This window comes from Gracilinanus agilis, chromosome 2 (assembly GCF_016433145.1).
Source record: "Gracilinanus agilis isolate LMUSP501 chromosome 2, AgileGrace, whole genome shotgun sequence".
Taxonomy (NCBI): domain Eukaryota; kingdom Metazoa; phylum Chordata; class Mammalia; order Didelphimorphia; family Didelphidae; genus Gracilinanus; species Gracilinanus agilis.
Window position 1 is genome coordinate 163,397,386 of NC_058131.1, and position 27,091 is coordinate 163,424,476.

Here is a 27,091-nt window from a genome sequence, read left to right on the forward strand (position 1 = left end):
TTGTTTTGATTTGCATTTCTCTAATGAAAAGTGATTTACAACATTTTTTCATAACTATGCATAGTTTCAATTTCTCTTTCTGAAAACTGCCTGTTCATATCCTTTGACCATTTATCAATTGGAGAATAACTCATATTCTTATATATTTGTATCATTTCTCTAGATATTTGTAAATCAAGGAATTTTATCTGAAAAACTTGCTGTAAAATTTATTTCCACACTTTTCTGCTTTCTTTCCAATCTTGGCTGCATAAGTTTTGTTTGTAAAAAACTTAAAAAATTAATGTAATTAAAGTATCCATTTAATATCCCATGGTGCTTTTTATCTCTCATTTGGGCATAAGTTCTTCCATTATCTATAGATCTGACAGGTAAACTAATCCATGCTCCCTTAATTTGTTTATGCTATCATCTTGTATGTCTTAATCAAGCACCCATTTTGATCTTATCTTTGTCTGTGGGGTGAGATGTTGGTCTATGCCTAGTTTTTGCCAAACTGCTTTCTTGTTTTCCTAGCAATTTCTGTCAAATAATGAGTTTTTGTCCCAAATGCAAGGATCTTTGAGTTTATCAAACAATAAATTTCTATGGCCATCCATTACGTATATTGTGTACCTAATCTATTCCACTGATCTATTTTTTAGCCAGGTTGTTTTGATGATAATTTTGTAATACAATTTAAGAACTGGTACATCTAGGATGCCTTCGTTCACATCTATTTTTTTCACTGATTCCTTTGATATTCTTGACCTTTTGTTCTAAATGAATTTTATTATTTTTCCTAGCTTTATAAAAGTTTTTTTAGTCATCTGATTCATTAAAATGAGCATTAACACCTTTTTAGGAATCTACAATAGAGGAATTATCGAATTTTAGATGGGAAGACTAGGAGCAATTACTGTCTATGATTCACCAATAACTCTAGCTTGGGCAATGCCCTCCCCTCTCTATACCTTATTCCCTTCATGTGTAAAATAAACAAGTTGGCCTTCTACGCTTTGGATTTTATTCTTTCTGTAGGCTATGGACCAGAGACAAAAATCATTCCACCCAAAGGTCATTATACATTTAAAAAACTTCTCTTGACTTGCTGTCTGTTCTGCTATCCCTGGAGCCTCTGCCTCTCCTGGAAACCTTGTCATTAGGGCTGCTGGCCCTTAAAACAGAAACAAGCATCCTCTTTTACCAGGGATCTGTTTCTCTTGATATCTTTAACACAATAACAGCATTCTACAATCTGGTGGACTCTGGTAGGGAAAACCACTTTTGCATTTCTCTGTTTCAGGAGCATTGCCGCAGGGGGAGCAGCAGAGGAAAGGATGCTTGTCCAATACAGCACTTCATTTTCCTTAGAGGGATCCCCCTACCTCAAATTAAAACAGTTCATGGGTGAGTTGGGTAGACTGGACTGAGCTTGGAAAATCAAGTGGCATCAGAGAACTTGAGTGAAAATATCTATTACAGAAAGAGCTCACATTTCTATGGCATTAATTCATCTCATCTCCCTGGTATCCCTGTGAAGTAGTTGCTATAAGCATGTGTGGCAGAGAAGGGCTTAGTCTTGTTTTACTTGCCCCCAGAGATGGAAACTTGGCTCCCTGGGGAAAGCTGTAGAAAGGCAAGTTTAAGAAAAATAATGGTGGGGATGGTTGCATTTGCATAATGCTTAAAATATGCATAATACTTGATATACAATCTCATTTGATCTCATTTAGGTTTGACCTAAGGAAAAACTTCCCAAAAAAAGAATGGAATAGGGCCCAAATGGGAAATAATCAGTTTACCCTCACTCTGTTTACTTTCACAGATTTCATAGTGACCTCTCTTAATTTCATCAGATTTAACCCCATCAATGAGCAAAAGGAGTAGCTAAAGGCTAGAAGCCTGGACAGAGGAGAAAGCTGAGCCCCTGAGGGGCTAAATGCAGCCAGGTCCCAAAGAATGCAAATATAACAAATGCTGTCAAGTGGTTGAAGGCACACCTTTGGAAGCTATAATTATGTAAAACAGAGTCTCTGGTTCCAGCCCAAGGGGAATCTTCAGTAGGAATTCCAGTAAGCTGGTCACTTCAGGGAATCCATTGTTCACATTTAATGGGAACCCAGCTGTGGTCAGCCTAAGGTCATATTGCTACTCTGCTGTAGGGTTTTGGATTTGAGCTTAGATCTCTGAGCCTCAAGTTCAATGCTTTTTTCCATTATACCATATTGATTTCCCTAGGCAATATCATTAAAAATTGGTAGTAAAATGGAGTTCACATTTAGCTTTCTGGAAACCTATTACCTGCAAAAAGTGGGGTATATATCTGTAAATTCTTTGCAAAACGTGAGGTAAGAGCAGAAAAGGCAATCTATTTGGTATCAAAGAAGTTTAGATGGAACTTCATCTCTAATGCTTCCTACCTTTGTAGATTTGGATAGTCCATTTTTGTGGTCTCAATTTACTCAACAACTGGGGTGTTGGATTCTTTGATGTCTCTGGTTCTAAGATCCCTTTGTGATCTCAAGATGGTTTACTTTGTAAATATATTAGTACCACAGATCTATTATAGTACCTTGAAGAGTTTAATTTTAACTAACAAAGGATATTCAAATATAATAGTTAAAAATGGTAAAGAACCAAGAGATGAAAATTTTAAGAAGGCTTTGGAAAAAGTGACAAAGTGTTAAGCCAAGTCCATTTCTGGAAGCTAAAACACTGCTTCCTCTTCGATTTCCAGTCTTGAGAATCAATGGTAACAACTGTTCTTTGGACTGTCTCACGGTCATTTATGGCAACCTGGGGAAAAGCTCTGACCCCTTTGAATCAAAACCTGAAGGTGAGTGTCTGAATGCTGGGAAGTGTGTAAAAGTTAATTAATATGTGTGAAATCAAATGGGGGCTGTGGCTGCAAGCCCTTTGGAAGTGTGAAGAACTGTGGCAAACTAGACAACGGCCTGAGTCTCAGGGGATTTTTAATTCTTCCACAGATGCCAGATTTTGCAAAAAGAATGCATGGATGAATAGTCAAGGTCACGGTGTCCTCAGATATCTGTAGAGTCAGGACCATGGCTACCTCCAACACCTTAAGTGATTGATATACAGTTATCTGGAGACAGAAAGGATGGACCCGTTCAGAAAGTGATCGTCTGGCATTAGCCTTCTGTCCCATATGACCAGAGAATAGCTTTACTAACAGGAAAGGAAAGCCTAAAGGATTTGAGATTATCTACAGAAAATACCAATGAGGTAATTAATAGATTGACACTGCTTATAGTACTGCCAGGTACAACATTAATGTAGTAAAAAACAATATGTGTTTGTATATATGTGTGTATATTTGTATCCACATGCACATGTATCTATATATACATTTACATTATTTAATATATAATACACATAGGTATATATATGTAAACATAATATATAGTGATAATATTATATGCAATATTTCATACACACATACATATGTATCCCAGGGGTTTGTGTACTTGGCCCTGTGCCACTTCTATAGTTATAAATGACTTGGATAAAGGTAGAGATGATGTGATTACTCAATCTGTGGTTGACAAAAAACTATATAAGTATATAAATATATGTGTATGTATATAAAATATAAGATCACAGTTCTTCAAACCTGCAGAAGGGCCTTCAACAGACTCTATTTGATTTCACACAGATACTTTATGTATGTACTATAATCTACTTACTACTGCTGTAGATGACAAAACCAAACCTTTATCAATGTTAAGGAATGTGGAAATAAAATAACTAAATTAGAACAGTCAAAGGAGATTGGTTATAGACTATTGAACCAAGGGTAGGTTGAATATAAGAGTATGGGACCAAAAGGAGAGAAATATGCAAACTATTCCAAAAAAGAAGAATTGCAAACTATAAACAAACACAATGAATGAATGGTCCAAGTAACTAATAATAAAAGAAATGCATGTCAGCACAATTCTGAAGCTCTGCCTCATACCCAGAAAATTGGCAAATGTGGAAAATCAGAAAAGGTCAATGTTGGAAGTGTTGTGGGAAAACAGCTATACTAATACACTACTGGAGGAGCTATGAATTAGTATGACCAGTCTAACTGCAATTATGCTAATAAAGAGATTAAAGCATCTATAGCTTTTGACCCACAGATTTTACTATGAGGCATGTTCCCCAAGGAAATCACTAACAAATGGAAACAAAGCGGATGACCGTAGATTAAGAATGGCTAAATCTGGTGGTATGTGAAAGCAATGGAATAATAATACTATGCTGTAAGAAATGATGAACATTATGAATATAGAAAAGTATGGGGCAACTTATTGAGACTAAAGCAAAGTGAAGTCAAAGAAATCCAAAAGAACTGAAGCAAGGCAGGGATGGAAAATGTCAAACTAACCTTTTTTGAATTGGGTTACAAACTAATAGATCAGGAGAATGTCATAGTTAATAGCTTACATAGATTTCAGCACATCATTTGATAAAGCATTTCATACTATTCTTATGGAATATAGAAAGGAAGACTCACAATTGATTGAATGGCTAGACACAAAAGAGTGTTTAATGGTTCAATGTCAATGAGAAGAGAGGTTTCCTCCAATGGAGTATCCCAGGGATTCATGTGCATAGTCTTGCTCCATTTTTATCCAGTGACTTGAATAAGTGTGATGACATGATTGACATGTAGTAGGGAGGAACAGCTTACACACTGGATTAAGGACTCATAATCCAGAAATTTTTTTTTAACCCCCACTTCTATCTCAGAATTGATACAGGCAGTTGTTCCAAGGCAAAAGAGCAGTGAAGGCTAGGCATCTGGGATTGATACTTCCCCAGGGTTAGATAGCAAGGAAGTGCCTGAGGTCATATTTGAACCCAGATTCTCCCAACTGCAGGCTTGGCACTTTATCCACTGAGCTACCTAACCATCCCAGAATCCAGAAATTCTTGACAGCCTAGTACAGAGATAGCAAAAACTCATCCCATAATATTACTGAGTATGATCTGAACTAGAGTAAAATGTAAGTGGCAAATAGTTGAGAAAAAAATTAAAAATAAAAAAAAACATAGATACTATTAATATGTGGTTTTCTAAGCCAATGTGTGGCCTGCAGACATCCTTCCACGTAGTGGCCCTCATTACTATTGGAATTTGATGTCATTGGTTAAGAACACTAGGCTAAATCTAATATGATGACACTTAATAATAATAGTAATAATATTATATAATAATAAACAAATGTAAAGCTTGACAAGCAGCAATGTGCATAGAAGATAAGAGAGTTGGCTTTATAGTCAGGATCTGGATTTAAGTTCCAGTTCTAACACTCACTGGCTATGTGACTCTGGGCTTGTGAGGATCTCCTTAAGAATAGAGGTTAAGAAAATACTTGCTGATCTGTTTTGGTAAAAGGAGTTTCCTCACCTAGAATCCCCTATGATGATTAAATTATGGGTTTGGAATAACTCCACCAAAAACAAATTAAACTCTTGGCACTTAGGTTCTAAAAATCAGCTTTACAAGTATCAAACAGTGGAATCCATGCTGTCTAAGCAAGTTTTTTGTTTGTTTGTTTGTTTTTTGAGCATGAAGGGATTCTAGTCCAACTTTCACCTCTTCCCAATGGGCTCAGGGAAGTTTGCCCAATGTCACATGAGTGTAGTATAAACATCAAAAACAGGACATGAAGCCAGGTCTTCTGATTCTAAAGCTAGTGCTCTTTCTAATATACCATACTGTTACTCTCTGTAGGTGACTCCAGAAACCTTCCAACAATGGAATTTTGTAATTCTGAGCCAGAAATCTTGTTTTCACTTCTGACATCTCCCATGATTGATCTTCCCAGGGAATAGATATGAGAGCTCTCTACCCCTCTCTCACCCTCCCATCAATCAGGCAAGTAAATGGTAGGGAGTCTTCAGATAGGGGATGCTTCCTGATAACTTGTCTGTGCTTTGAATCAAATAACAAATACTAAGAATTGGGCCACATGAAACTACTTGCTAGGGAAGCTGGAGCCAAATATTTCTTTCTCTTTCTTGCATATATATATTTGTAAACTCTTTGATATATACATACTCTTTACATATATGATATGACATGCATATCATATATGATATTTATATGATACATATATGATTTACACATATATCAAAGAGTTTACAAATATATAATAGATACAATTAGCATGTAGTTCCCTAAACCCCCAATCTTCATGCAGAAAGAGAGAGCAATGGAGAAGGAAGGAGAGGGGAAAAAAAAAAGGAGAGGGAGAGAGAAAAAGGGAGAGACAGAATAAAGAGGAGGGGCAGAGAAAAAGAGACCATCAGTTGGGCTTCAAGCAAGAGCAATGATCCACACATACCTCAAATTCCAGGTAGTGATCTTTCAGTTTATATTCATCAATCTCCTTAGCTTTGACTTTCTTGTCAGGTGGGTAAGAGCGATGTTCAGCCAACTCCGTGGAAATCTGCTTGAGTTTGGTCTCATGTGACTTTAGCTGTTCATCCTGCAGAAAAAAAAGATTCAGTTGTTCAGGGTTCAGAGAAAAAAAAATCCAATAAAGGAAAACAGAAGAAACAGATCAAAACTATACTTGATAGATTCTCTTTGCTCAAATCAGCCACTAAAAATTGACTTCGGTTCACTTATAGCCAATAAACCTTTACTTTCTACCCTTTTCTCCTCTGCCTCTTCCTCCTCCATCTCTGCACCATATTTGGCAGGCCTCCTTCCCCAAGTGGGCACCAAGCTACCTTTCTCTAAGCAGGCAGTTTTGCTTTCACAAGTCAGAGTGTGACCCACATTGTAATTATCTCATCAGTGTTCACTGCTCTCTGGCCCTGAAAGCAGAGGGTCAGCTTTCTCAGGCACTTCACTTTACAAGTGATCAGTTAATTACCCTTTCTGAGAGCCAGAGGGTCTGCTCCTAATCCAAAATCCACAAAAACCACATACCCATTTTAGTTATCATTTTGCCATTTTATTTCTTTATGTCAACACTTTCTGAGTTTCCATGCCTGTATTGCTTTCTATGACTACTTTGGAATTAGTGGAGTAGACAACTGAAACAGTCACAGAGGTAGAAAAAAATTATAATCTCACAAAAGGCCAGGAAAGGGGGCAGGAGAGCATGTATTTATTAAGAAATCACAATAGAGTTAGAGCTTCATAAATTTAAAAAATAATTTTAAGAAGCAAACATAAGACCGATGAGGACTTGTTATATGTATATACTTTTAAAAAGCCCTCAATAAAACACAGGATATAATTTTACTTAGAGGTAGCTGGCATGGTTAGACAGTGTTGGGTTTGTAGTAAAGAAAACCAGAATTCAAATCCTGGCCATCACATTATTAGCTGTGGGATACTGAGCAAATCACTTAATTTCAATTAGCCTCAAGAAAATCAATAGGAGTAAGTTTTTCATATTGAGAGTTCCTTAAGCTGACAAACCACAAATTCCTGGCATAATTTTTCTTAAAATCATAGAATGCTAGACATGGAAGTTCATCTCTTCCATCTACCCATTTTACAGATAAGGAAAATAAGGTAAAAAGAAGTAAAAAAGTCTTGGCAAGAAGTAACATGTCTAGTAAATGCTAAAGCCTATATATTTGAATCCCAGACTTCCTAAATAAATCTCTTTAAATGTTAAGGCAACTAGTCTCAGATGCTACTTTTACAAAGAATCATAGAATCTTAAAAATTGGGGAGCCTTAGCACACTGACTGATACACAGAATGTGCTACATAAATGTTGGCTATTGTTACCATTATTGTTATTATAGAAGAACACCAGGGGTTATAGACTCAAACCTCTATCTAAAGAGGAATCTCATCTATCATATTTCTGTCCCAGGTCAACTGACGTGGGTCTCCAGTGATATGGAAATCACTAGTTCAGAGAGAGGCCATTCTACTCCTGGACAACTCCAATTCTTTTACAGATTTTCTCTTTCATCAAACTGAAATCTCTCCTTTTGCAACTTTAACTTCAAACTGTCTAGTCTATCCTGTAGATATGAATAAATTTCCCAACTCCTCGGAATACAACTTCCTTGAGAGTATGGAATTGTTTCCTTGTTTATATTGGTATCCCTAGTACTTAGCACAGTGTCTGACACATTACAGGCACTTAATATATTCTCTTCTTGACTGAATAATTAAATTAAAGAAGTATAATTCTTCTTCTACCTATTATATCCCCCCGGCTAGATATTCCTAGTTCCTTCATGTTACCTTTGCATGGTATGATTTTGAGGATCTTTACCAATCCATCCTGGTACTCTCCTCTGAGCCCCATTTATGCAGCACTCATTTGGGAGAACTGATAGAGATTTTACATTTTCCTTTAATCTAATTCATCAATTAGATAATATAATAATCAAATTCACTGAGTAGAGATAATTACCACATCCCTTTGAAATAATTTTAGAATTAATAATATATTCAAAGAGTTTCCATAGTTAAGAGGTCCCTGAGAGAACATTTAGCCCAACCCCTCACTACATAGATAAAAGGGGAAATGCCTCATATCTTAGTTTTATTTTTTTTTAAACCCTTAATTTCTGTGTATTGGCTCCTAGGTGGAAGAGTGGTAAGGGTGGGCAATGGGGGTCAAGCGACTTGCCCAGGGTCACACAGCTGGGAAATGTCTGAGGCCAGATTTGAACCTAGGACCTCCCGTCTCTAGGCCTGACTCTCAATCCATCGAGCTACCCAGCTGCCCCTTGTAGTTTTACTCTTCATCGATAAATAGAAAGATATATACATTTTGCCCATTTCATGTAATAATAAATTTCCACATAAATTTTCTGTGTCTCCCTCCCTCCCTTCCCGCCTTCTCTCCTGTAGCTGGCACACAATCCAATCTGGCTTTTCATTTATAAATATAAAATGATTTGTGTATGGGGTGATGGGGAAATGGAAGAGACTGTAATGGTTAAAGGCCACAAGGCAAACTGGTGGTAGAGCTAGGTAAAAAAAAAAAAAAAGTTTCACATCTCCTGATACCCAGGATACTTTCTTCCACTCTCCTAAAAAGGGCAGAGAGGTGGCACTGTGAATAGAGTGCCAGAATTATAGTCAGGAAACACTTTCCAGAGTTCAAATCTGGCCTTAGTCACTTCCTAGCTCTGTAGTCCTGGGCAAGTCACTTAACCCTTTTTGCCTCAGTTTCCTCATCTGTAAAATGAACTGGAGAAGGAAATGGCAAACTACTCTAGTATCTCTGCCAAGAAAAAATCAAATGGGGTCATGACAAATCAAGATATGACTGAACAAGAACAAAACTCTTACAGTATCCATGGGGAAGCACAGGGATACAGCAGTGCAGATTATAAGTGTTCTATTTCTTTATTTCATGACAGAGATCCAGCTGAAAGGGATCCTAAAGAGTTTCATTCTATAGATGAAAAAAATGAGGCTGAGGGAGTTTAAGTGATTTTCCCAAGGTCACACAGATAGTTAATAGTAGAGTTGAAATTTGAGCCCAAATTCAGCCTTTTTTTTCATTAAATCCTCCACCCAAAGATCAATAACTTCTTTAGCAATTGAGGCTACTAGGAAGGCTAAGAAATACTTCTGTCGCCACAATCAGAAAGTAGGGTAGTTGAGCTCAGAAGCAGGAATTCATAAAATATTTTTATATATTAGTCATTCTATGGAAGAGATCTCAAATTAAAAAAATAGAAGAAAATGAAATATAGCATGTTTCAATCTGCATTCAGACGCCATCCGTTCTTTCTTAGAGGGCAGGCGACATTTTTTATCATCCCAATTCTCTGGGATTATCTTGGATTGCTGCATTGCTGAGAATAACTAGGTCATTCACAGTTGTTCATCAAGAAGTACTGCTCTCACTGGGTACAATGTTCTGGTTCTGCTCACTTCACTTTGCATCAGTTCATCACATCTATGATTTTAAAAAAAATCACTTTTGCAGCTGAGTGAAGGATGGAATGAGTTTCTCTAGAGAAGGTCCATAAGTTTTAGTTAGAGGCTAACTCCTCAGATACAGAGAAAACCAAGGGTTAAATAAGGATGACTTTGTCACAAGATCAGCTACACTTCAAGGAATTCTTCCACTGTCTTTGGAGATGCAACTCTCTCATTTTTATTTATACAGAGAATGTAGATGCCCTGAGAGGGTAACATAAGAGGGAGGATACCTGCCACATTGTGGTCTGGCTAGATGACCTCTGGGGCAGGAACTTAAGCTGGAGTCCATGAACTTAAAATAATTTTTTTTTGTGCTAACTATACTTCAGTGTAATTGGTTTGTTTTAGAATTGTATATATGTCATTCTATGTATTTAAAAAGATTATTCTGAGAAGACATAGACTCTGGACTGCCAAAGGGATGACACAAAAATGGCTAAGAATTCTTGTTTTAGTTCTTTCTGTCTCTAAGGTAAAATTACCTTGATGGTCAGAGATTAGAGTAGTGATTCTCAAAGTGGGCGCTACCGCCCCCTGGTGGATGCTGCAGCGATCCAGGGAAGCAGTGATGGCCACACTTTTTTTGTATTACATTCTATTCTGAGTTCAATAAATAGTTTCATAATTTCCAGGAGGCACTAAGTAATATTTTTTCTGGAAAGGGGGTGGTAGGCCAAAAAAGTTTGGGAACCACTGGATTAGAGGAAGCCTTTAAAAGCTTATGGGTGGGGGCAGCTAGGTAGCTGAGTTGATTGAGGAGGGGCCTAGAGGTGGGACATCCTGGGTTCAAATATGCTCTTAGACCCTACCTATGTGACCCTTGAGCAAGCCACTTACTTAATTCCCACTGCCTAATGCTCTTCTGCCTTGGAACCAATACACAGTAGTGATTCTGATTAGGGTTAAAAAAAATGTCTGTGGATATTAGAAGACATAAGTTATGGGATGGAAGGCCAGGGAAAATGAAAAGGCGTAGGGCAGGAAGAGAGGTAGAGGAGAGAAAACTTGGCAATGACCTTTAATTTATAAGGATTAAGAGATAATAAAGAAAGGTGGGGGAAGGGTTCAGGCAGAAAGAAGAGAAGGAAAAGAAAGGGATGAGTCTGGAGGAGAAAAGAATATCATTCACATCCACACTAGACCATGCAGATCTTTTAAAACTAATAAAAAATAATGAAAAATGCAATCATATTCACAGTCAGTGGAAGTGGGTAGTGTACAGAACAGTTGCCCTGGAAGTCAATCTTATCTTCTTGTTTAATATATGATGTGGCACACAATGAATCAGCAGGTTAATGGAACCTATAGATGTTATAAACAAAAATAAGGATGGAGGAGGAGGAGAGAGAGAGAGAGAGGAGGAAGAGACAAAGAGAGACAGAAACAAAGATGCAAAGAGACAGAGATAGGGACAGGGACAGAAAGAGCCCTAACACAAACAGTTCATTAGAAAGGAAAAGAAAGGGCAAAGTGTTAAAAATAATAAGATGAAAACTCATCCTTTTCTATGAAGTTTTTTTGGGGGACTGAAATGAAGACAAGGCAGTATTTGGGGAAAAACAAATAGGAGAGAATCCTTTTAAGAAAGCTACACTTGGGGTGGGGGGGAAGAGAGAGAACATGAATCAAAAATATTAGAAAATGATGATTAAAATTTTATCTACATGTAATCTGAAAAATATAAATAACAAAATAGACTGGATAAAAAAATTAAACATAGTTACAATTGGTAAGTACTTAAGCTAGGCTGATGGAAGCATGCTACATTCAATTCCACCTACACACATTCATCCTGCATCAATGTATAACCTTCTCCATGAAGCATTTCTGATCTTCATGCAATCAGAAGTAATCTCTAACTCCTCAGAGCTCTCTAAGAATACTTTATTAGCACCTGTCTTACAAATTTTTGCTCTCTTTTATATTAGAGTTACTTGGGTACCTGTCATCTTCCTCACTAGGTAGGTTCTAAACTCTTTGAAATCCATGACCACATCTTATTCTTTTTAATTCCGTTGTACCTATATTAGCTTTGCTCTCTGGGTCTTGGTTTCCTCATATGTAAAATAAAGGAATCAGAAAATATCCAAAGTCTTTTCCAACTGTGAAGGCTAATGAGTGAGAGAAGTGAAACAGGGAAGTCCCAGAAGTTAAAAGGAAAGAAAGATGTCCCAAAGTCAAAGTCCCTTTCTATAAATGGATCCTGCCTCTCTGTACTACTTTAATTTCTTGCCACTCCTCAACAACTCCCCAAAACACTTTTAATCAAACCGATCCTGGCCCCAAATTCCTTCCCCCACTGCCTACTCTGACCACTGGCTCTCACTAATATCCTCTCTTGTGAAATATGGTGGCATTTAGAGTCTTAACAACAAGATTTACTGTTTAATAATACTCTGTCTGACCATCCCAAAAGCCTTTAATTCACATCTTCCTTATCACATCCTCAGGGTCTTCTCTTTCCTTTTTGGATGCAGCTTAAGCCCTTTTTTCAGCTTGAAGTGTTTGCTGACTTCCCTCAATTTCTTGGCCCCTCTCTCCTTAGCTATCTGGCGTCTACTTTGAATATATCTGTATTTATCAACTTTCTGTTTATGTTGTGTATATTTACATTTTGTTGTCTGCCCTGTAAACTCCTAGTGAGTAGGGATTGTTCCACTCTTTGTACTGAATATCTCAAGGTCACACCGGTTGTAAGCATCAAAGGCAAGATTTGAACCCAGTTCCTCAGAGTTCAGAACTCTAATATGAACTTGGTACCTGAAGAGTGTCTCACCCTAGGTCACTAGCACAGTGCCTGGCACAAAGGAGACACTTAAAAAAATTCTTATTGACTGCCTGTCTCATCAATTGGTGTTTTTTTCCCTTGTTTCTTCATATTGTCTTTCCTAAACTCCTTGAAGACAGTGAGATGGAATTTCATTTCTTCTAGATATCTTTCCTCTGTATAGCAGTGTCCTTCCTCTAGTATAGCAGTGTCCAATAACTAATTATTAAATGTGTAATGGTGAGGCACCAGGGAAGTTAATTATTATTATTAAAATGTAATCTAAATGGTAAAGAAGGAGAGCTAGGTGACATAAAGATAGTGTTCTGCCCAGAGTCAGGAAAGGAAGACTTGAGTTCAAATCTGAACAAGTCACTAAATCCTGTTTGCCTCAGTTTCCTCATCTGCAAAATGATCTGGAGAAGGAAATGGCAAATCATTCCAGTATCTTTGCCAAGAAAACCCCAAATGGAGTCACAAAAAGTCAGACAGGATTAAAATGACTGAACAATAGCAAAATGGCATGAAAAGCATGAACACAAAAGTGGGGGAGGAGAGGAAGGGCATGACCAATTTATTAATTCCTGCCCTTCTGTGTTACTTTAAAGCCAAGATACAAATATTGAAGGTTATGACAAATTATGCGGCAGTATATAAGAACCTTCAGAATAGGGCCATGTTTAATGAAATTATTTTGTATTTATATCCTTAGTTCAGTGTCTTGAACGTATTTAATTAGTGATGGATTGAATTGAAATTTTGCTTAAAAGGGAAAAAAAAAGCAGTATCAAACACTAGAACCCATCTGGAATAAGATAATACAATAGACCATCCTGAACCTATTTTTTAAGAGGAAATGTGGGATTTTTATGTTTATAAGTAACACTAGAAAGATCTCAGCACACAATAAGAGTTTAATAAATAGTCATTTGGTCATTTCCTTTGTAGTACAACCCTGCAAGTTCAAGGCTCCTGCAAAGCTGGGTTTTAATGACATGGAAGAAAAATATCTAAGAGATTCCCCTCCAACCAACCATCCCCACCTTCCATTATACTTCCCTCTGAAAATATCAGGTGTGAAGGAAAGTTCTCTCTTAAGCTATTTATGGGACAAATGCATTCTCTCCATAAGGCAGTCTTGCTCTATTGAGCTGTAATGAGATCACTTCTTGGAATAGTCATCCAGAGCAAGGAGAAAGTTCCATTTGCATGGTGTGAATAATCCATTTTTGCCTCCGGGTTCTGCCCCAAATACCTTCCTGGATAAATCCATAAATCTTACTAGTCAGAAGTGTGGAGGCAGGAGCTGCCTCTAGTGTTTTCTTTCTCCCTGGAAAGGCATTTTTTTTTTTTAAATCCTTATCTTCCATCTTGGAGTCAATACTATGTATTGGCTCCAAGGCAGAAGAGTGGTAAGGGTAGGCAATGGGGGTTCAAGTGACTTGCCCGGGGTCACACAGTCTGAGGCCAGATTTGAACCTAAGACCTCTCATCTCTAGGCCTGACTCTCAATCCACTGAGCTACCCAGTTGCCCCCTCCCTTGCAAGGATTTGACCACAGCAGGCACTGAATTTTCTATCCAATGATTTGGACAACAGAGCAATTTGTGCAGGTAAGAAACCCTCAGCTTATTAGGAAAGGGGGATGAATTCCTTGGTGAGGATTCTGGAATTGGCTCTCATCCCTGGAGGAGACTAGCTTAAAAAAAAAAAATGAACTTTAAGTTCAGAAAGTACTTTCCCTTCACAACAATGCTAAGAATAGGCATTTCATCCACTGAGCCACTTAGCTGCCTCAAATTTTTTTGTTCTGTTGTTCAGTTGTTTCAGTCATGTCCGACACTTCATGACCCTATTTAGGGTTTTCTTGGCAGTGATGATGGAGGGGTTTGCAATTTCTTTCTCTGACTCATTTTACAGATGAGGAAATTGAGGCAAAGAGAGGTTAAGTCACATGCCCAGGGTCATGACACTAGTTTAAGTGTCTGAGGCTAGATTTGAATTCAGGTTTTTCATGACTCTAGGTATGATTGTCTATCTGATGCACCACCTAGCAGCTTCCTATCTCTGTATACTAATGTCTAAATGCCTCAGTACTAGAGTATGAAACATTGATAATGTTCCAAATGAATTTTTTTCCTCCAAGAAGAAAAATGTGCTTTGGCAACATTTTAATGGAAAAACAACGAAAGAGGGCAAATCCTCCTACGCAGCAGTGTTGTTCAGGAAGAAATATTACATTTTGAACAGAGTTGTACTGATGATCATCATATTTAATAATTAAGGCTAATATATTTTGGATAGAAGACAAAAATAAATTAAAGCCAGGAAATGACAGAGCAGATGAATACTTGTTTTGTGAAGTATACTTTTAAAAGAACTAAACATTTAATTTTTCCCCTTAATTACTGATTTTTTTAAGCAGGGCAATTAATTATCCTTTGCATTCATACTACAAATTATAATCAAAATTATAATATAAGTATACCCAGTGTATTTGGCATTTAGGAAAGTCTGAGTCAGGTGTGAGAGAGAGTCAAATGATCCAGAAGGCAGAATTGGGTTGGGAGATCAGATAGAAAGGATATGAAAGAGGCAGATGTACTCATTAGCACACCTGGAAGATTGTTAAAGGGAGCAGTGAGTTAAGTCTGTGTGATAAGATTTCAAGACTGCCCACAAAGAATGAAAGATCATTTCCACACTTTTGGCTGTAGTGCAGATGGCTGTTTTCCCCTTCTCTATCTCTTGGTAATTCCCATCTATATAGTGAAGTATCAGTCTTTAAGGTAAATATCATTTAAGTTATCATTTCTTTTCTGTAGATATGAAAACTAAAACACTAAGATGGAGGTCATCTTGGTTTGTTTCTGCTTTCTGAAGTAAGACTAAAGCATCTTATTCTCCTTTCACATGAGTCTTGGCTCTGTGTTCTTATATCCCCTACACTAGATCTTTCTTTTGGACAATTATTTACATAAGTAATCCTTGATTAGTATATGTTCCCAGTAATGGTAATAAAGGACTTCAATTGCATCAGGAGAGAAGACATTAAAGAAGCTATATAAGCTCTCTATAAGAAGATAAAATATGTTATCAAGGGAAATTGTGGCATATTCCTCCAGACAATGCAACAGAAAGTGGCCCTCCTAATAAGTAAAAACAGATAAAAGCAACAATTTCAGTTTTTTTTCTTTCTCACTTAACTGGGTGTGATGGCACACATCTATAATTCCTACTACCAGGGAGGTTGATATTGATATATCTCTTAAATGACAGAGTTCTGAGCTGAAGTGGGCAGAGCTAATCGGGCATATACAAAGTCTAGCATCAATATGGTGAATTCTAGGGGTCCAGGGGTAGAGTGAGGTGGAGTGTCTGGAAGGATTAAGATTATCTAAGGACAGATGAAACAACCTGGGTCAGAAATAGAACAGTTCGAAGGTCCTATGCCAATCAGTAATAGTATTAGGCCCATGAACAGCCATTGCACTTCTAGCCTGGGTGAGATTGGGAGACCAGTATTTAAAAACAAAGAAACCCAAAATAATAACTACTCTATCTAGAACAGTTAAAATTGCTTCTTCCATTAGGCTTTTCTATTTTCTAGTCTGTGTTTTTCTAATGTTAAATACAGGGCTTCCCCAAAAACTTGAATTGAAAATGAAACTTTAAGTTTTTTTGGGGGGGGTACCCTGTGAGTAGAAAGTTTTAGAATTCTACAAAATTATTCTGTGTCATAAAGAGGAAAAAAAAAACCAATTGCTGACAATGTAAGGGAAAAAAAAACTCAGAATATAAATGAGAACATAACAAACATCAGAAAAAACAATTTTTTAATCAAGGTTGGAAAAAATTCATTCAGTTCAGAGTTTCATTTAAAAGTCAGATTACTAATATTTCCCATAAAGGGGTAAACCCAACAAAAAGAGGGCAGGAATCTATAGGGACAGACAAGAGGAGGTTGATTATTTATGAAATTTCCTTAAATTCTTATCATAAAATCATTATTCTGAAAGGAATCGATCATCTACTCTAGTTCCTCCCATTAAAATTTTATTTAATCCTATAAAGAGAACTTAAAAAAACAACTCTAGAAAAGTTGAAGTTATAATCTTTCTTCATAATACATTCCAGCATTTGATATATGACTTGTTCCAGGAAGAACCTGTCTTAATATCTAACTTAAAACCAGCCTGATATAATTGATGTCCTTTCTTTTGTTTTAACCTTTAGGGGTAACAGAAAACAGAAGTTAGCCAACTGGGAACATGGTAAGAATAATGAGGTGGTAGAAAGAACATGTCTCCACCATAGAATGTTGTTGTTCAGCTGTTTTGATTGTGCTCAACTCTTCAAGACACCGTTTGGGGTTTTCTTGGTAGAGATATTAGAGTGGTTGGCCATTTCTTTCTCCTGATCATTTTACAGAAGAGGTAACTAAGGCAAACAGGGTTAAATAACTTCCCCAGGAAGAGTTTAAGTGCCTGAGGGCTGCTTTGAACTCAGGAAAATGAATCTTCTTGACTCCAGGCTAAGAGTACTACTATCCACTGTGCCACTCAGCTTCCCTTAGTAGGGATGACTACTATTTAAGCCAATCTAGCCTCCACTATGAAATGCTGAGGCACAAAAGTGGCAAGTGGGCAAAACCTAAGTGTAACAGGTAGTAAAAAGGATACATGTGCAGTTTCTTTTGAACAAAGCTTTCAGAACCACTGTGAGCCTAGAGAAAAGTCACAATCTGTGCTAGGCTTTGCAAACAGTAATTAGTCACAACCTGACATGGCTGCTGGTTTTTTTTTTTTAAGCGTGCATATTATATAAAAGGGACTTTCATCCTTTTTGGCAGAAGGAGGTCATACAAACACTGACACATATGTCAGTTAGATCTTCTAGTCCTCTCTTCTGCATGTGGAATAAATACAGTTTCCTTCATGTACTACTATGGTGCCAAGGAAAAGAATTAAGAAGATCAGTCTTGGAAACCAATTAATGGATGATGAAGAGATGAAGGTTTGGTGTGTAGGAGGCAATGGAAATGCCATCTGTGAGAAGGAAAGAGATAAGGGCAAAAGGAAAGAAGAACAAGAAATGATTACTGGAGGTTTTGAGTACATCATTAAGATCTCAGAGATAGAAAAAGACTCATAGTCTAAACCATGGCTGAACAAGAATGCTCTCTAAAATAGCAGTCTCAGCTGATCAATACCTGATGAATGGACACCTAATGTTATTTTTGAGACTACTAGCAAAGACAGCTAGATGGCACAGTGGATAGAATGCTGGGCTTGGAGTCAGGAAGACTCCATTTTCTAAATTCAAATCTGGCCCCAGACACTTACTAATTGTGTGGTTCTGGACCAGTCACTTCACCCTGTTTGCCTCAGTTCCCTCTCCTGTAGAAATGAAGTAGAGAAGAAAATGGCAGGCTACTCCAATATCTCAGCCAAGAAAAAACCCCCAATGGAATCATGAAGAGTGAGGCATGACTGAAAATGACTCAACAAGAGCAAAAAAAGTAAAGGTGTACCTAGTGCCTTATGAAGCAAGCCTATTTTGCTTTTCAAAACCTCTAATTGCTATTTTTTTTTTACATTAAGCTCAAATTGACCTCTTTTCAACCTCTAGCCAATGCTCCTAACTCAAGTGTATTCCTTCTTCGTAATTCTTTGGGGTTACTTGAAAGTAGTCTTTCTTCTTCAGGCTAAACAGCCCAATTCCTTCAAATGATTATCAGATCCAGGTCTATCATTATGGTGATTGTCCTTTTCTAGCTACTCCCTTCTCTAATAATATTCTTCCCAGAATTTGATACCTAGTACTGAAAACAATACTCCAGGTATGGTCTGTCCAGACAGAGCACAGACTATCCCTTCCCTAGTCCTGGTCATGATGCTTATCTTTAATATACTTGAAGAATGCATCTGTTATCTTGGTTGCTATAACATACTGCTGTCTTATAATAAGCCTGTCATCCACTAAAATCTCCAGCTTTTTTTGCTATCTAGTCATGCTTTTTTCCATTTGTATTTGTGAGGTTGATTTCAGCTTATTGGATTTAGCTCAATATCCTAGTCTGTCAAATGTATTTCAAATCTTAATTCCAGACTGTGTGTTTTTTTAAAAAATAAATACTATAAAATCCTGTTCATCCAGACTTCTAATAAAATCCTGTTCATCCAGACTTCTAACAAAAAGAAACTTCAATAAACCACATTTGAAGACAAATACAAATATGTTCAAAGATGACCTAAGATGCTAAAATTATCTTCCGAATTTTCAACATTATAAAATAGTAAATTATATGGAACCTTTTCACTGGATTTTTATATTCTGATTAGGTGAAAATTATAATCCAGGTAATAAAAAATCATTCATATCCTGATGACTGAATTAACCAGAATTCTCCATTCCTCAATCATTCTGGATAACTAATGCTTTACTGTCTATTAAGAAAAATATGAGGAAGAAGTAATACATGATTAAAGTCTACAAAATGATAACTGAGAACGTAAATATACATAGAAAAATCAAACTGACTCAGTTTGTAGAAAGGGAGAGAAGTCCAGAATGCTAGGAGAACTTGAATTTTTTAATCCTAAAGAACAACTAAAAGACAACTCTTACTTTCTCTATGAATTGTTACTCACTCCATATTCTATTTACCTGTGACAATTTTGTTGTTGTAGCTGGAAGAAGAGGACGGCTGAACTTCTTCTGGGAGCCAATAGCTGCTGGAAATGGTGGGGCTGAAAACACAGCTGCCACACAATTAATTCTGTTTATCCATGCTTCCATTTCCTCCGGGCTCCTGTGAAAGATGGAAGAAATTTTAGGTTGTTTTTAAAGTTGATGTTCCTTAATTCCTCCTTTATTCTCATTGGTGACTAAGCATGTGGCTTGGAAAGTTCTCTTTGGGATTCCAATAGCCCTTTGATCTTTTTCAGCCTTACCCAGCTGATTTCATTTTAATAAAATGTAGAAATTTCTTCCTCTCATTTCTTCTACTAACTCACCATCCCAAATCTTTTGGTTATATCCCCCTTCGGTATTACAGGGGTTTCTTCACCTAGAATTTGTAAGCTTGTGTTTTTACGAAGTGTTTTGATGACTATTTAAATATACTAGGTTTATTTTACAGTCTTATATATTTAATCTTATTCATTTAAAAACATTACTCTAAGAAGGAATCCATAGAATTCACTGCCAAAGAGAGTCATGATTAAAAAAAAATTTAATTTTTTTTAAAAGAGTAACCAGTCTAACCATAGGACATTCAGACTGTCTCTTAGATTCCAAAAAATCCTGTTGAGCACGGTGACCCTCACATTATTCTCTGCTTCCCATTTAGCAATTTTCAGTCTTTGCTAAATCAAATTCCATAAACCCCAAGACAATAATGCTCTCCCACTCACTTTGCTCATGATCTGACACTGCTTTATTTGACAAAGTTTTGGTTATTTGTTTTTTCATTCCTTTCTAATCTCACTTCTCTTTTTGGAAATCCAAAGACCCTTATACTTCTCAAGTATCAAATATTCATATACTGCTCTACACTCTCTCATATGTAGTCAACCATTGCTATACACGGAGTCCTTCAGGCTGCCTTTGACTCACCTCCTAATTACAAATCGATTCTAAATCTCTGCTTCATTTTTTTCTCTTCTTCTCCTATAGTATTCCTTTAATGTTAGGGTTATCTAATGCCCACTTCTAAATCCTCAGTCTTTTTTACCTCCCTGAAATTTGTGACAATCTTGGTTATCCTTGCTAGATATTCTCTCCATCCTGAATTTTTGTGGTATTGATCTCACATTATGCTGCTCCATGTACGAGGCAAAGGGGCCTTTTTGGATGTTTCACTATTTTATTCTCATTTTCTCATCTTCTCCCATCTCTGTGCCACTCCACTGCTGAACCCCATACTTGGAAAGCACTCCTTGTTGTTTCTACCTTTTCTTTCCTGTTTCATCCTAGTCAGATGCTTTGCCTTCCAGCACATCCTTCCCCTGGTTTTCTTCAAGACTCACTTCGAACACCATCTTCTACGGGCAGCTTTTTCCAATCTCTCCAGCTGAGCTGCTGCCACATTTATTCCCAAAAGTACAATGTATTCATTTTGTATATTTCCTTTTTGTATATATATATATATATATATATATATATAGGCTTTCCAATATATGTATACTGTCTCCTTCACTAAAAGAAATATATTATACATGTATAATTCCACATGTATAATGTCTCCTTCATTAGAATGCTAGTTCTTTGAGGGCAGACACTGGTTTTTGTCTCTGTATCCCTAGCATTTAACAAAGCACCTAATAAATACTTAATAAATGCTTGTTGCCAAATGGATTTAGCTTTGCCAACTCTTTCTCTGGCCTCTTTCCTTTAACCATCTTAGTTATAAAATCCTTTTCTCTCTACCCAAAGTCAGAGAAGTATTATTGTCTGTAGAAAGGAAATAGCTACAGCTTTTGAATTCAGTTTTCCCTAGATAAAGTGTGAGTATAGACAGAATAAGTCTGCATATTTTAGCAGAAGAAACATGGGACTGAGTATCAAGAAACCCGGATTCTAGTCTCAGTTTTTCTAGTAACTTTGGGCAAGATTCTTTCCCTCTCTATAAAGTGGAGCTAATAAAAATTTCCTTAGAAATCTCAGAATGGTTGTGAAAGTCACTAGAGATAAATGTAAGTGAAAAATACCTTGAGAAATATAAAGTGTGATATAAACACAATGATTAATAATAATTAAGCTTCTTAAATGGAAAAATTCCCCCCCACCATTTACTCTTTCCCCCGAACCCCATACATACTGGGCTTGAAAGAGCAAGACCCTCCAGTCGGCTGTTTTGAGTTTCAGCACATTTGGTTTCTTCTCATAGTCAGTGGCCTTTGATGCTAGTGCATGATGTACACTCACAGCATTCTTCAAGTCATCTTCAGACAGAGCCTTTTCTGGTTTGTACTCATCCTGCATTAAAAAAGATAAAACAAAGAACATAAGGCCATTAAGCCAATACTGTTTCTTTCATATGCTTCTTTTAAACAGAGAAAAGCAAAAGTGACCCCTATCATGGATGTTTGCTACTGATGAAAATAATGTCCATTTCTCAGTGCATTTGCTGCCTAATAAGCTTGGCACTTAACTCTCTCTCCAGCCAAGACAATTCAGAGTTTCAAAATTATATTACTCTTCACTAACTTCAGAGCATTCTAACTACAAATAAAGAAGTGGAAAACAACTTAAGTTTTTTAAAATTGCAATCTACCAGGTTAATAATTATTTAATAGGACAAAAAATTTTAATGTAAATGTCGGAAACTGCCATGGTAAGAGATTCAGACTTTCATAGGAATCACAGAATTTTAAGGTTGCAATCATTTACTCCCTGAAGAAAAATAGTTATGAAAAACAATAGCAAAAAAATCAACAACTACCACCAAAAACCATCAAGAAGATAATTGCAACTTACAGAGTGACATCTTTTACAGAGTATCAGAAGATATATAAATTCTACAAGAAATCAGTTACCAATCTTCAATTAAATAAATACATTATTTAATACTCAGTGACTTCTATGCAGTGGTAGCATAGGAAAGAACCATGAGAAAGACAAGGGAAATACTGAGGAGTAAAAATAATATATAGTACATTTATATGAATATGTGTACACATGTATGCATAAGGTGTTAAAAAGTTATTAAAGCTTCAAACTGAACTAAGATTTCTGGAATATCTTGTATATAAGTTTTATGCCTATGGATCACAAATACTTTCTTCAAGCTGGGTGAACCTGGTGTGTAAAATTCATGGGAGGACATGAACAAGAAGAATATTACAGAATGAGAATCCATGAACCCATACTGATTAGAATCAGTGGTTCTCAAACTTTTCAGTCTTAGGATCCTTTTATACTTGTATAAATTATTGACAATCCTGCCTTTCCAATAAAATATGGGATGAATCAAAAATGTTCATTATCACCACTATTATTCAATATTGTTCTAGAAATGCTAGCTACAGCAATAAGAGAAGAAAAAGGAATTAGAATAGGCAAGAAGGACTCTGCAGATGAAATGACTGTATACTTAGAAAATCATCTAAAAACTAGTTGAAATAATTAACAACTTCAGTAGAAGTTACAGGATATAAAATAAACCCATATAAGTCCTTAAAATTTCTATATATTTCCAACAAAATCATCAGAAAGGGACAGAAAGAGAAACCACATTTAAAATAACTGCAGACTATGATGCATTCTTGGAAGATTATATACCAAGATAAACCCAGGAACTATATAATTACTTCTCACATGAATAAATAAATGTAAACAACTAGAACAATATTAATTGCTCAGGGGTAGGCTGAACCAATATAAAAAAAAGACAATTCTTTTAAAAAACAACAAATTAATTTACTTATTTAGTGTCATGGCATCAAACTACCAGAAATTATTTTATAGAGTTAGGAAAAATTAAAACAAAAAATTCATCTGAAAGAACGGAAGGTCAAAAACACCAAGGGAATCAATGAAAAACTATGAAGGAAGGATGCTTAGCAGTTCCAGATCTCAAATTGCATTACAAAGAAGTACTCATCAAAACAATCTGGTACTGGCTAAGAAATAAGAGTGGTGGCTTTTTGTGGAATATTTTAGGTACATAATACACAGAAGTAAATGACCACAGTAATCTAGTGTTTGACAAACTCAAAGAGCTAAGATTTTTGGGACAAGAACTCACTCTGACAAAAAATTTTTTGGGAAAAACCGGAAAGCAGCTTGAACACACTGTATACTGAAATAAAGCCAAATGGGTACATAATTTAGTCATAAAGGGTGTATAAGCAAATTAGGAAAATGCTGAATAGCTTATCTGTCATTATGGATAAGGGAAGACTTTATTAGCAAACAAGAGACAGAGAACATTACAAGATATAAAAGGGAAATTTTTGATTACATTAAATTAAAAATGGTTTGCATAAACAAAACAATGAAGTTAAAATCAGAAAGGAAACGACAAATGGGGGGGAGGAATTTACAAGTTTCTCTAATAAACTTCTAATATCTTAACAATATAGAGATCTGAGTCAAATTTATAAGAACATTAGTCATTCTTCAATTGATAGTCAAAGCATATGAATAGGCAATTTTCAGAGGGAGAAATCAAAGCTATCTATAGTCATGTGAAAAAAATTATCTAAATCACTACTAGTTAGAGAAATGCAAATTAAAAAACTCTGAGGTACGGGGGCAGCTGGGTAGCTCAGTGGAGTGAGAGTCAGGCCTAGAGACAGGAGGTCCTAGGTTCAAACCTGGCCTCAGCCACTTCCCAGCTGTGTCACTTGACCCCCATTGCCCACCCTTACCACTCTTCCACCTATGAGACAATACACCGAAGTACAAGGGTTTAAAAAAAAAAAACCAAAACTCTGAGGTACTACCTCATACCAATCAGATTGGCTAATATGATAGAAAAGAAAAACAATAAATTTTGGAGGAGAAGGAAAAATTGGCACAGGAATGCATTATTAGGGGAGAACTGATCCAACCAATTCTGAGAGCAATCTGGAACCATGTTCAAAGGGCTACAGAACTGAGCATCTCCTTGGACCCAGCAACTACTGGGTCTGTACTCCAAACAGATCAAAGAAAAATGAAAAAGAGTCACATGTACAAAAATATTTATAGAAGCTCTTTTGGTGGTAGTAAGGAATTGGAAATTGATGGACTGCCTATTAATTGGGGAATGGCTGAAGAGGTTGTGTTATATGATTATGTTCCAAGTCAGGGGTCAGCAACATATGGCTCTCGAGCCACATCTGGCTCTTTGAGGGCCAGATATGGCTCTTTCTGCAGGAGCCATAAAGTCAATTTTTTTCAGGTGCTGTTACAGGAGCTCGCACTGTGAGCACTGACAGAAGAACCTCCGCACAGTAACTAACAGTTTACGCATGACATCGTGCATCACGTGATTCCTGTAGTGCAGAGGTGCAATCAACCCTGCAAAAGGCAAACTGCAGAATTTCTGACAGTTGAGAGGGTTTAGAACCCTGACTAGCAGCAGTTGATCCCAGAGGCTTGGTGAGAGTGGAAGGGTCAACTGAGCTCTCTGTCTTTGGGCTGAAACCTGGCCTTGATTCTGTGCCTTTTCTCTTGAGATTTTGTAGCTTAGCTAATTCTTCTGGATCTCCCTGACCTTCCCTATTCCATACCCTATTTCCTTTCCTAATTTCCTGTGGGTTTTGGGTGGTAGCAATCAAACTTTGAAGACTTAGGTTTTCCCCATAGACAAGTAGGGCTTACCCTTGATACAAATTATCTCCTGATTACTTCCCTAACCTTAAAGGCAACAAAGCCTCCCAGGGCTGAGTGGGAGCAGGCTCTTGCTCAGTTTGCCCCATTCCGGTGTCCCTCCCCCACCTGGAGCTTCTCTCTAGGGCGAAACCTTGTATCCCTCAGTCCTTTATAATCAACCCTGAAACTTAATAAACCCTGTTGTTATTTAATCAAACCTTTTGCTAAATCCTTGGTTGACCGATAAAAGAGGGATAAAGAGAGAAAGGAATAGTTTCTCTTTGGGTCCTGAGGGGAGCTGGAGGCGTCCATCTTGGAGGAAGTGGTGATCTCTATACTTCCTCTGAGAAGCCCGTCTATTTCACAGACAGGGAAGAGCCTGGGGACTCTTCCTTTGTGAATCTGAGAAACTAACTAGAAAGCCCTCTAGTCAGTTTCAAACCATTTCTGACTGGCCCTAACTTTTGTCTGTAGAAGTGCCCTTCCTACCTGGAAGGGTTCAGCCCGTTTCCCTTCAGTGTCCTCTGTCTCAAGCCTGTGTACCCAGTCTGTGTCTCCCTGTTGCAGCTGCCTGCCCAGCTACCTCATCATCTCCCCTTGCTGCTCATTATACTTCATCATCTTATATTTCCCTAAACTCAGTCGTTCCCTTATATCTCTCCTACCACCTCAATCTACTACATCCACTATTGCACCCTCCTTTCCCACCTACTGACTTAGGGACCTACAAACCCCATCCACTTGCTTTATTCCCATATTATATATGTCAATGTCATGACGTCACATGTCATGTACCCTTTGGTACCGCTACTATAGAAGGCTCCCTCATTGATATTGCCATTCGGCTTGGTAGGTGTGCTGTGTGTTCTCCTTCTGCCCTCCTTTTACTCTTTCCACACCTGTTACTGACATCTTGGGGTTCTGTATAGTGATTGATCACTTTTGTCTACATTCTCTACCCCTCTGCCTCTGATTTACATGGCTTTATCTCAGTGCATATATACATTTACAATCCTGTCTCACTTTTTTTTTTTACCTATTCTGCTGCTATATTTATTTTTCTGTGAGGACATTGCCTTGTTTGTTACCCCTCTGCCTCTGATTTACATGGCTTTATCTCAGTGTATTTATACATTTACAATCCATCCCTGGAACTATCTCACTTGTTTTACCTATTCTGCTGCTATATTGATTTTTCAGTGAGGACACTGCCTTGTTTGTTACCTCTATTCATGGGGTCTGCACTCCCTATTTGTGGGATTGTTATTGTTTTTAACTTTTCTACCTGCTCTTAAAGGGGAACTATAGTCAGATTACATCTTTACATACGTTTCATACATATGCATGTGAGCAGTCTTTCTCACATCTAAAGAACATTAAGACCAACCTAAGATCATGTTTAACAGATGGAAGTCTCAATGCTTGCATGAAGCTTAACCTCACCACATATCAACCAGACTACAAATCCATCAGCAAAACCATGCAGCACCAGAAGTCACATTAATGGTAAGAAGTACTTTATTCATCATTGGTTAGCACATAATAACGTTATTAAAAATAGTTCAGAGACTTATTGTACTTTAAAAGTGTTGTTCTTACATAAAATGCACATATTTACTTGTATTCAGTGTTAAACATATTGTAAGGCTCTCATGAAATTACATTTTTAAAAAATGTGGCGTTTATGGCTCTCACGGCCAAAAAGGTTGCAGACCCCTGTTCTAAGTAATGACAAGCAGCATGCTTTTAGAAAAACCTGTAAAGACTTATATGAACTGATGCAAAGTGAAATGAACAGAACCAGAATGCTATACATAGTAAGAACAATATTGTATGATAAATAATTTGGATGATTTAGCTATTCTCAGTAATACAATGACTCAAGACAATTCTGAAGAACTTATGATGAAAAATGTTTTCCAACTCCAGGGAAAGAACTGATCATTTATGAATGCAGATTAAAGCATACTTTTAAAACTTTATTATTTCTTTTTTTTTGTCTGTTTTCCTTTATAACATGGATAATAGGGAAATTTTTGCATGGCTAGAAATTGCTTGCCTTCTCAAGGTGTGTAAATGGAATTAATTCTAGCCCATTCA

The 27,091-nt window shown here is 36.9% G+C and overlaps 1 protein-coding gene across 1 annotated transcript in view; it reads right to left on the bottom strand.

Annotated features, from left to right (window-relative positions):
* Positions 1-27,091, bottom strand: part of PSD3 (pleckstrin and Sec7 domain containing 3) — a 377,954-nt gene that overhangs the window by 20,903 nt on the left and 329,960 nt on the right. Inside the window, exons 11-13 of the mRNA XM_044659529.1 lie at positions 21,510-21,667; positions 19,355-19,499; positions 6,342-6,485 (exon numbers count right to left, since the gene is read on the bottom strand). Coding sequence (XP_044515464.1) covers positions 6,342-6,485; positions 19,355-19,499; positions 21,510-21,667 — 447 coding nt within the window. The remainder of the gene's footprint in view (positions 1-6,341; positions 6,486-19,354; positions 19,500-21,509; positions 21,668-27,091) is intronic.